Source organism: Mytilus edulis, chromosome 9 (genome assembly GCF_963676685.1).
Source record: "Mytilus edulis chromosome 9, xbMytEdul2.2, whole genome shotgun sequence".
NCBI classification, from domain to species: Eukaryota; Metazoa; Mollusca; class Bivalvia; order Mytilida; family Mytilidae; genus Mytilus; species Mytilus edulis.
In genome coordinates this window covers 1,828,136-1,840,390 of record NC_092352.1, presented here as the reverse complement: position 1 = coordinate 1,840,390, position 12,255 = coordinate 1,828,136, and the positions used below count along the sequence as shown (strand labels likewise).

The following is a 12,255-nucleotide window of genomic DNA, read 5'->3' as shown; positions in this document are numbered from 1 at the left end:
AATCCCGAAAACCATTTATTTTGATGTGACAGTGTTTGTAAACAAAACAGTTTTGAGGTTATCCAGTTTAGTAACAGTTGTATTGAGTAATACATGTAGTAGCATTTAACATAAGTTGTGGAAATATTCCTCCCTAATCATCTTTTAATCTACACTAGTTTAATAATGGGAATTTAGGCTTATATACTAAATTTGGAACAAATTGAATGGGTCATTGATTGCCCTACATTCTAATATTACATGAGGTTACAGAAAAGAAGAAGAAGGCAAGCAGGTGTAAAATTAAATCATCACATTGGCTCATTTTTCCCTGTGTTTGTTAACTCCATCGCAGGGACCCATAATGAAAATGAGCAAACTATGCAGGGGCGGATTTAGTTATTTTAAAAAAGGGGGGTTCCAGCTATATGGCCCGAGACCACAATTAATTCCTCTATTAGCTTTTTTATAACATTTTGTCTCATTTAAACAAATTACAAGTCCAAAAATATGTCCAAGTTTCAGAAAAATTGCATGTTTACAACTTACAAATTTAGCCAATACACATCCAACCCTGGAACCCCCCTTGATCCAACGTTAACAATGTTGTGTGGAGATTTAATTTTATTTAGTTATTACCAGAGGGTGGTAATTGATGTACTTTCATGACAATTGGTTAAACTCTTGTCAAATGACGCTACCTGTAAACAAATTTAACATGATTATAAAATGTTCACTGTCTTTATGACCAAAAAAATTGACTGATTTTGGCGAATCACGTTTAATTTTTTAAAACAATATTAACTTTGTAAATAATTATTTGAGACCTTTGACTTATAATCAATCACGATAAGGATATTAGTTTGATGAATGACAGTAACCAATTTGATGTTAACGGTAGCAGAAAATGACCAATTGATGCCTGACGTTAAAGGGCATTGGACCTACCCTCTGTATACACCTTATCACTATCTGTTTTCATTTAACTCCACTACATACATATAGGTTCCATTGTATCATTTTGATGTCACATTAAAAAATGTCTGATGGCACTAAGGAAATTTAAAATGGTATTGCTGTATAATGTCAATAGTTCAAAAGTGGCGGATTCCTATAAAATAAAGTCTATTGGATTGTAACTTTCTTTCATCTTCGGCTGTAAGCTTGGGTATAAGTTGCTACAGGATATCAGTAGATATTTACCAGAATTAAAAAAAATGTATTTCAGTTAATTCTGATTATTCATGGTTCCACTTTATCACCAAGTTTCAAATGAAGTATTGTTATATTTTCAGATAAAAATGAGAAGTTTTGTAAAAATTAAGGAACAGACAGATGCTAGTTTACATCTTGTTAAAGAAACTGGTCTATATGGTTATGCACTCCTTACAGGTAACATTGAGTATATTAAAAGTACTAGTAGATAAATGAATAACATATCAATAATTTAAAATATGAAATATAGATGATTGTCATGTTTGAGGGGGTGGTAGGACCTTTTTCGGGACATCACTCAGGATCAACCCTTTAGGGATCCAGGATTTCTTTTTCAAATTTCAGGATATCAGGATTTAATTTGTTTTCCGGACCTCAGGATTTAATGTTTTTAAGCCCGTATTTTGGGATAAGGCCCCCTCCTCCTCCTCCTCCCCTCCTCATGTCTGTTGACTGCTCATATACTTGTAAGCATATGATTTATCTGAATATCAGGTCACATGATTTATTGGAGGAATTAAATGCTGATATATAATTAATACATGTATGAAAAGAACAATGCATATTGGATTTAAGATGTTTACAAAAAATCAGTTGGAACTTTTGAAAATTATAATAGTTGTAATTAATGTAAAAGACAAAATTTTAATATCACACATGTAATATGGCTTATAATAGATTAGGAATACCCAGAGGTATTTTTCTTTAATTCATTTAGTGTCTTACTTCTAGAAATAGATATAAGAAAATGTCATTTGAGTGCCAATAAGACAACTTGATCTCCATTCAAATCACAATATGTAAAAGTAAACCATTATAGGTCAAAGTACAGACTTAAACAGGAAGCTTTGGGTAAAACGGAACAGAAAAATGTTTGTCAGTGATAATTTTTCATTGACAAATAAAGTTAACTTTGATCCAATACAATTATGGAGTTATGGCACTTCAAATTAAAACATTTTGAAGAGGGGGGCAATAGGTATTTTTTTAACATGTTAGCAACACCTAGATTTTGGCAAAAACCGTTAACAACAAATGCAAAAATGCTGATAACAGTTAACACAGTGGGTTGAAAACAGTTAACAGTTTAAATTTATCTCAGATAACAGTTAACAACACCTTACAAAAGTCCAAATCAGGTAAACATACAAAGGACCCCCCCCCCCCCCTCTCTTCGTGCTCTTTGAAGTGTGAATTCATATTGAAGAACCTATTAATCAAAGTGTTTCCCCCAAGCATGTTTAGTATGGATAGACGCCATGCCATTTTTAAATGACGCCATGCCCTTTTTTCACTTCTTTGGATGACGCCATTGTCTGAGCCCAGAAAATGCCCTTTCTACCTGTCTTCATGTTTCTGACAAGTTTATGACTATAAGCTAATAAACATTTGCAATAGGTGTTATAAAGTTGTGATTTCAGTTAATCCACTTATCGACATTGGATGGGTCACTAATCCGTTAATTATTAATAAACCTCATAATCATCATAATTGACCCCCAAAATTATTTTCCCCAGTAAATCAGTCAGTTGGCATTTTAATTTCAATATTTCTCAAGGCAAACGACCACAATTTGCAGTTCGTTTGTCATAGTTTTGCCATTTGAAGAAAATTGTTTTTTCATAGACCTTTTTTTTTTAATTTCATGGCTTCTAAAACGATCACAATTTGCAGTTCGTTTGTCATATAGTTTATCAGTTTGAAAAAAAAATATGCATTTCCATTAATATCAAAAACTTAATTGAATTTCTCATGAAACATATTTCTTATTGTTTTCTATTCAGCCTTTACAGCAATTGGATATGGAGCAGCATCTTACAGTCAAGGTATTGAAATATTAAAAATAGACATGTTTAAAAATCTTGTTAATATTATTATGTTGATTTGAAAAGGAGGAAAATATTGCATGTAAAAGATTCTTTATATATATTATTCTAATATAGAAAATTGTAGCTTTGTATGTGGACTAATTTAGGCAAGGTTTCTGTCAGAAGAAGAAAAAAATGAAACTTTCTACTACATAGCATTGAGTTTCTAGTAAGTGTATAAGTTTCTAAGGGAGCTACCATTTGATTTTTATGGGGGGGCTAGGATGAAATTTGAAAAAAATAGGCAGGACAGGAATTTTGAGTAAAAAAAAGGCAGGATGAGACACTTGCAAAAAAAAAAAGTCAGGATGACAATTTAGGTTAAAAAAGTCAGGATAAACTAACCAAAAAAAAGGCAGGACCGAATAGAGTAAAAAATAAAAAGGCAGGACAGAGATTACAACTAAAAAAAAATGCAGGACAAAATTTTTCATCCTAGCCCCCCCATAAAAATCAAATGGTAGCTCCCTAAAGACATACATTGTATTATTATTCATTTGAAGGCTGAAAAGCATCGAATTATGCAGACCTACACCATAAAGGTGGCTGTAATTTATGATTGATTGATGGGTGATTACTGCAACTTTCAAAACTACTGTTTTTATACGCCCGGGACGGGACGTATTATGGTATACCGTTGTCCGTCTGTCCGTCCGTCCGTCCGTCAGTCGTCCACACTTCGGACAATAACTCAAAAACACCTACACCAATTTCCATGAAACTTAAGTGAATTGTTTATATCTATTGACGTAAGCTCCCTTTCGTTTTTTTTTAATTTCAGATTTTAAGTTTTGGATTTATGGGGCTTTATTCATAAAAAAGGGGGGATTTTCAACACTTCGGACAATAACTCAAAAAGGCTTTCACCAATGTCCATGAAACTTTGGTGAATTGTTTATATCTATTGATGTAAGCTCCCTTTCGTTTTTTTTTAATTTCAGATTTTAAGTTTTGGATTTATGGGGCTTTATTCATAAAAAAGGGGGGATTTTCAACACTTCGGACAATAACTCAAAAATGCTTTAACCAATGTCCATGAAACTTTGGTGAATTGTTCATATCTATTGATGTAAGCTCCCTTTCGTTTTTTTTAATTTCAGATTTTAAGTTTTGGATTTATGGGGCTTTATTCATAAAAAAGGGGGGATTTTCAACACTTCGGACAATAACTCAAAAATGCTTTAACCAATGTCCATGAAACTTTGGTGAATTGTTTATATCTATTAATGTAAGCTCCCTTTCGGTTTTTTTTAATTTCAGATTTTAAGTTTTGGATTTATGGGGCTTTATTCATAAAAAAAAGGGTGATTTTTAACATTTCGGACAATAACTCAAAAAGGCTTTCACCAATGTCCATGAAACTTTGGTGAATTGTAAATATCTATTGATGTAAGCTCCCTTTCAATTTTTATAAATTTCAGATTTTACATTTCCGTGTTATGAATTTTTATGCTTAAAAAAGGGGGGATTTTTCCAATTTTGGGACAATAACTAACACTTTCACAAAATTTTATGTATGGATGAAAAATTAAAGACAACAAACTTAGTTAAATTTGAGGTAGCCTTAATAGTGCCAATTTTTTTGTGCATTTTTATTTATTATTTGGGGGGGGGGGGGGGTATTTGACAGGGCTCACACTATTTCTAGTTGATCATATAAATTCATTTAAAGCATAAAAGACAAGTTAAAAGAGCAACGGGCATATCATGCGCTAAAGCGCAGCCCTTTATTTTCATAGGGGTCAGGTTTTTTTTTGGTGGAGGAAGCTGTAAGTGAACAACCGACCTTCTGTAGGAAAGAGTTGACACTGCATCTACCACATGGGGATTAGAACTCATGCATAGACCCATGCATACATGTATACGTTGAGATTTATGTACCTTAAAAAAATAACCAAAGAGAACAATGATATACATGAGGCAGGGATATGTTTACACACACTTTTTTCATAGATTCCTATTTCTGAAAGGTAGTTTACACACAATTATTTTTTCTTCATGAAACCGTGTGGAAATGGCAAAAGTATGCTAAATTCCACTCTACCACATTCATAAATGTTTAGTTTTAATAGCTATTTAACACAAACTATTTAAAATTTTATTCTAGATTCCTATTTCTGGCAGACAGTCTACCTAACCTTTGGTGTATTTATGGGATTAGCCTGTATGGAAGACTACGAGGTATTATTTATAGATATTTAATAGAATAATGAATTATACATCTTTGCTTTGTTTAAATATTCTTTATAGTAAATACACACATTTAATTCTGAATTAACATTCACTGATTGAAGACTTATCTATAAAAAAGAAGATGTGGTATGATTGCCAATGAGACAACTCTCCACAAGAGACCAAAATGACACAGAAATTAACAACTATAGGTCACCGTACAGCCTTCAACAATGAGCAAAGCCCCTACTAATTTCTCATTCAGCACAAATGAAGAAAAAATATTAGATTGATGATAATTGGACAGTTTATATCAGATTTGTTTAATTGATAATGTCACAATATATCTTTTTAGGTAAAGCTTTGGTACCAAGTCAGGAATATGACAGTTGTTATCCATTTGTTTGATGTGTTTGAGCTTTTGATTTTGCCAATTGATTAGTATCTTTCCGTTTCAAACTTTCCACGTCCTTTGGTATTTTTGTGATTATACTTTTGGTACAAGTTTTAAAGAAAAAAACACAATATAAGAGATCTTTCTTTATTTGTATGAAGAAAATTTGATATGATAAAACAAAATGTTAATGGAAAAGACTTAAAGTTATATATATTAATCACCGTATCTGCAGAAGACTGTTGTCAAACCTCCATTGAAGTCATTTATCAGAATCTTTTAATTTTAGGAATGTGTATTTAACAAAACAGATAAAGATATTCGTCTTACAAAACAGACTGTATGGGATAGAATACTTAGTGTGATTAGTCAAAGGCCTGCCAGTGTGGGTGAGTTATACATACTTTTCTAAATAAAAAGACATGTGAAGTGATGCTAGCAACTAGCAAGCTCTAAATTGCCTTAAATCTATACATGTTGAGAAAATTTAAGATAAACTAGCAAAGTGATCATGGTCATGCCATTAAAACAGTACTGAAATATATTTTACAGAATGTTAAATGTTGGTCTGCCTCTTCAAGGTGGAAAAAGGAGTGCTGTTTCCAACAGTTGTATTAGCATTTCCATTGATATTATTTAATCCCATTTAGATTGCTGACCTAAAGGTTAAAAACTAACTGAATAATATTAATGGAAATTTTCTTTCAGTTGTGTTCAATATAGAAGATGTGACCGGTGTACATGTAAAAGAGGAAACTGTGACCTACTTTGGTAAAGGTTATCAGGTTGTGCTATTCATGAACTCAGGAATTGATGTAGGTGTTACAGATTCTTTCATCTTTGGAAGAGAGAGGTAAATATATTTAGAATTTTGGTTCTTCGCAAGTTCTTGTTTATTGTTTCAAATAATTACAAGTTCCCTGTAATGTGAAATCTCCTAACGATATATTCAACTATTTTAGAAGAAATTTATCAATAATTGGTTGAAAAATATTTTATTTAAAGAAATTATTAGTAGAATATTTCATGCTTTTATTGATCAATGATTGGTTGTAAAATATAATTTTTTAACAAAGTTAATAGTGGAATATTTTATGTTTTTATTTACAGCTCTGAACATACTAAACTTGCTGACAAAATAAAAGAATTCCTGAATTTATACCAACCTCCAGAAGGCTTATCAGATCATAGTAGCTCAGATTCTGGAGAGGATGGGTTTGAACATATCACGGATCAAGTTATAGAGGAAGAATTGAAAAAGAACCAACAATAAACAGGGGACCAAATATTATCTAAGTGGTAATCGTTGACCTGGTACAAAATTCAGATTTTACATTTTTTTCAAAATTCTTACAATGATGTTTGTATTTATGTTTCTCAAATAGTTAGAATGGATATAAGTGCATTTTCTTTTAATATAAAAGTAAGTGTTGTATAAATAGTTTAAATATATTTTTTTAATCAGCCAAAATGTTTTTTTAACTAAATTTTTATTTTTTTTATTATTTTGCAAATGTTTTATCGCCATTATCAAATCTTTGTATTACAGGATTCAAATGCACATCTAAATTACTTGTATTGTTACTTTCCAAAATGTTATACCAACAATAAATATAAACCGGCAGTGTTATCTTAAGAAATCAGTGAATGAAAATAATGCAGCTTTGCAATTGACTATAATTTAAATTATTTTAGTGTAGGGTTAATGAACAGTATTTAGGTCACATCAAAATTTTGACGACACATAATTTGTGTGCCTGTAAATATTTTATCACTATGATTCCACAAAATTTTCTACAGTCATTTTCAAATGAGATTTGATATTTTCAACATGATTATTTTAAAAACAGGTAACAGTAAGAAATATTCTATTTAAAAAGTTTTCACACCTTTGAACTTTTTTAACTAAAATTGAATGAAAGACAAACTTTTGAATTAAGTTGCCATGAAATCTTGTTAATTACTTCTCAAGTATATAATATTTCATAAAAATTTTGAATGGGTCAATATGATAGTTTTTGTTATATGATCTTTTTTCTTATTCATTATTTATTTATGGTGGCTGTTTTTTTTTTTTTTAATTAAGGCATAGAAATTTATTTTTTATAACTTTTAATAGATAAGCCTCTTCTAGTCTTAAAGTGTTCGCATTTATTTTATTGGATGTGTTTTCAATTTACACCCTAACATAATTATAACTGTGTACAAAAATATAATTAATTGAAGTTTTTCACTGGGACATTATTTTATATTCAAATAATTGTACTGATGTTCATGTAAAAAACCTGAGTAAAACTGACCAAAAAGAATCATTTATGATGTAATTGTTTTACTGTAATTGCTACTGTTCCTGAATCAATTACTTTGTAGTTAAATGAATCAATTATTGTGTAATTAATTGAATCAATTACTGTGCAGTTAATTGAATCAATAACTGTTGTTAATTGAATCGTTTACTGTACAGTTAATTGAATCAATTACTGTAGTTAATTGAATCAATTACTGTAGTTAATTAAATCAATTACTGTAGTTAATTGAATCAATTACTGTAGTTAATTGAATCAATTAATATGTACTTAATTGAATCAATTAATGTGTACTTAATTGAATCAATTAACGTGTACTTAATTGAATCAAATAATGTATAGCTAATTGAATCAATTAATGTGTAGTTAATTGAATCAATTAATGTGTAGTTAATTGAATCAATTAATGTGTAGTTAATTGAATCAATTAATGTGTAGTTAATTGAATCAATTAATGTGTAGTTAATTGAATCAATTAATGTGTAGTTAATTGAATCAATTAATGTGTAGTTAATTGAATCAATTAATGTGTAGTTAATTGAATCAATTAATGTGTAGTTAATTGAATCAATTAATGTGTAGTTAATTGAATCAATCAATGTGTAGTTAATTGAATCAATTAATGTGTAGTTAATTGAATCAATTGCTGTGTAGTTAATTGAATCAATTAATGTGTAGTTAATTGAATCAATTAATGTGTAGTTAATTAAATCAACTAGTGTGTAATTAATTGAATCAATTGCTGTGTAAGTAATTGAATCAATTACTGTTTTGGAATTGAATCAATTACTGTGTAGTTAATTGAATACATTAATGTGTAGTTAATTGAATCAATTGCTGTGTAAGTAATTGTATCAATTAGTGTGTAGTTAATTGAATCAATTACTGTGTAGTTATTTGAATCAATTGCTGTGTAGTTAATTGAATCAATTGGTGTGTAGTTAATTGAATCAATCTGTAGTTAATTGAATCAATTAATTTGTAGTTAATTGAATTGATTACTGTGTTGTTAATTTAATGAAGTATGTGTTGTAAACTCAGTGATTGGGTATACTTTTATCATAGAACTCATCATTATTTGTTTAACTTTCTGTATAATTAGATAGTGCTTGTTTAGTGGAACCATACACATGTAGCATTTGTATTAATATTACTATTTGTATGTAATGACTGTTTGAAATTAAAGAATCCAGTGGCGGATCCAGAAATTTTCATAAGTGGGGGCCCACTGACTGACCTAAGAGGGGGCCCGCTCCAGTCACGCTTCAGTGATTCCCTATATAAGCAACCAAATTTTTTCCCAAAAAGGGGGGGCCAGGGCCCCCTGGGCCCCCCCTCTAAATCCGCCTCTGGAATCTGTGCAATTCTTAGCTTTTAATTATAATAACATTAGAATAGTGTAAACCAACATAATTTTTTAATTCATTTTTTCACAAATAACTCTTTCTTGCATATATATAGTGGCAATTTATTTTTGTATTCTTAAATTCTTAAAGGTCATGTAAATAAATAGTTTGGGAAAATTAAGTTGGTTAATATTGTATTTAGTATTAATCTGTGGTTATTAGAAGAATCTCCTTAATCTGTTAAAATATATTGTTAACACTACTTTTAGTTCCTTGTTTGAACCAATGTTTCAAGTATAATCTCTACTTCACTACAGAATCCTTAATAATTCAATCAGTATGATAATCTGCTCACCGATGTCAACATACAATGTAAGTCAATGAAAAATTATCAATTTGTCATTCAGAACTCGTTCAGGATTTCTATATCACGAGGCTATCATCTGATTGGTTATCTCAAACAGAGAGAGCACCAATTAAAATTCTGAATTTGCGACACATTTAAATTGTATATAGAGTTCAGGCCAGTATGAGTCTGAGAGTTGATCAGGAGTAGGGACTTAATTACTCCAGTAATTTCTTCAGTATTAAAGAACTGGTACAATTTTTGCATAAACAACAAAAAAAAAATAAAAAAAATAAAGTGCTGACTGTAACAGAATATACCATTCTTTTATTCAATTAAATATTTACTTTTTGAAAATTCTAAACGAGGTTATAAAAACATTTCTTTTGATCCTTTTATTATGTAAATGTTTTCTTTGTATGTGACATCATCAGTCACCGTGCTTTACATATTAAAAGGATCAAAAGAAATGTTTTTATAACCTCGTTTAGAATTTTCAAAAAGTAAATATTTAATTATAAACAGTAGACACCACTTTATTGTGCAAAATGGTATTTTTAAATTAAATTTTGTCTCAAGTGGACATTTCTTGTGATCTATAGGTTATGTGAAGCACAAGTGCAGTTATGTTTTTAAATAATGAAGAAGGTGTTTTTTATGCTCAGCATACCATTGTAGGAACTTTAGTTGTTTTCCTTTTGATAAGAACACATATGAAATGAAAGTTTTACAATGTAATAGAAAGTTACATTATGTATATTTAGATATTCATATTTTATATTGTTTATGTCTGGAGATATTACCCTTTATAGTATAATTTGATATTGTTGTAGTATTGATATTAATTGTTGACTGATTAACACAGGGTGAATTCTGTGGAATTGTTTGTTATAACTGCCAAGAATGGAGATTTGTGTTTTAAATTTAAATTATTTAATTTGATAAGGCCACACCAATTTAATTTCTTGTTCTACGGATTTTTGGACTTCAAAATTTGGGGCGAGCGAGCGATTTGAAAATTTAAATAAAAAAATATTTAATTTGCAAATTTTGGAGGCGAAGCTTGAAAAGTAGAGGCGAGCGATTATATTTTTTTTTGTAAATACATAAAATAGTAGGTTTTGACAATATTAAAGCTTGATTTATCACTTGTACTTTGACATTTCTTTAATTTCTGAAGTATTTTTCCCCTGTTCACCAAGAAATAATTAAATCTGGTCTATGTATGACTGACAATGAGACAATTCTCCATCCAAGTCACAATCAGTTTGGGGACAACCCCTTAATGTTATAAATATCCCTTTTACATGTTTTATGAGGGATCAATGTAAGTTATAATATATTTGTTTGTACAAAAGGGCTCATATTTTCTCAAAGAACTATATATCAATCTGGTATTAAATGGTCAAAACATGTCCAAGAATTTTGTAATATTCCTGGACTTTAACCATGTTAACACATTTACTTTAACAGTTTAATATTATTCAAAATAAGTGGACCCCTCTTTTAGAAAAAGTTGTTTAAAATATGATGTAACTCTCCTCTTTTTGAGTACAAAATTCTAAGTTTTCAAAGGTTTTGTATAGAAGAACTATACAAATCCTTGGTATTTCTATTTTCTTTTCTACATCAGTAAAATGACCCCTTGTCCATGTTGTCTGAGGGAGGGTTGTTCTCAACTAGTCCGAGATTACTCTGACGTCCAACGGCTGTTTTGCGCCCCAGCTTGTCTGGCAAAACAGCCGTTGGAGGTCAGAGTAATCTCGGACAAGCTGGGGCCCCAGCTTGTCTGGCAAAACAGCCGTTGGACGTCAGAGTAATCTCGGACTAGTTCTCAACCTGATATAAATAACAAACACAGGTCAAAGTACGGCCTTTTTTTACACAGGGCTTTGAAACAGACCAAACAGCAGGCTATAAAGGACCCAAAATTATTAGCGTACACAATTCGAACAGGAAAACCAACAATCTAATTTATATATCATGTATATCCAAACGGGAAAATACCAATGAACAACATTACCAAACGATAACTACTGAACGACAGGCCCCTCAATCAATCAGGACAGATGCATAAACATGCAGAGGCTATTGATAGTTTTGTTTCGCCAGCATACAATATAATTGCAGTTGAAGGCAAATCCTTCAGAAGTTCTTTGTAATTTCTAACAACGAACATGTTTTGATAGGGAATATAAGTAAGGGGGAAAGTAACCAATTTTTTGTTCTTTACTCCGGTATTTCCGCTGATATAGATTTATATCGGAGATACAAATCCTTGATCGGAGCACTCCCGCTTTCGATAAGTAGGTTTCATGCTGAAACAAATATTCTCACAGATATTTACAAAGTGTGCTGGGGTGCTTTTATGTTTAAAATCTCAGTTTAAAATCGTTATATACAGGTTAGACTGTGATTTTAAAAACAAAATTATGTTGATATCTTTTTATAATGTTTACAAAAAAACCGGTGCGGGAAATGGACATGATTACATTTCCGGATGCGAGAAGCGGGAATATAAAAAAAATAAAAAAATTCTGTTTTGAAAAAAATAGGTGCGGGCGGGTCCGTCGAACAAGGAATCAAATTGGTGTGGCCTAATCATACAAAACGGTGTTTTAGATTCAAT

At 30.6% G+C, this 12,255-nt stretch overlaps 1 protein-coding gene across 1 annotated transcript; it reads left to right on the top strand.

Annotated features, from left to right (window-relative positions):
• The first annotated feature begins 18 nt into the window (after positions 1-18).
• LOC139487470 (cytochrome b-245 chaperone 1-like) lies at positions 19-10,258 on the top strand. Its single transcript, XM_071272285.1, has 9 exons — positions 19-79; positions 1,275-1,371; positions 2,979-3,020; positions 5,170-5,243; positions 5,918-6,017; positions 6,337-6,481; positions 6,739-8,390; positions 8,958-9,126; positions 9,306-10,258. The coding sequence occupies exons 2-7, from the start codon at positions 1,281-1,283 to the stop codon at positions 6,899-6,901; spliced, it is 615 nt and encodes a 204-aa protein (XP_071128386.1). The 5' UTR covers positions 19-79; positions 1,275-1,280; the 3' UTR covers positions 6,902-8,390; positions 8,958-9,126; positions 9,306-10,258.
• The last annotated feature ends 1,997 nt before the right edge of the window (positions 10,259-12,255 follow it).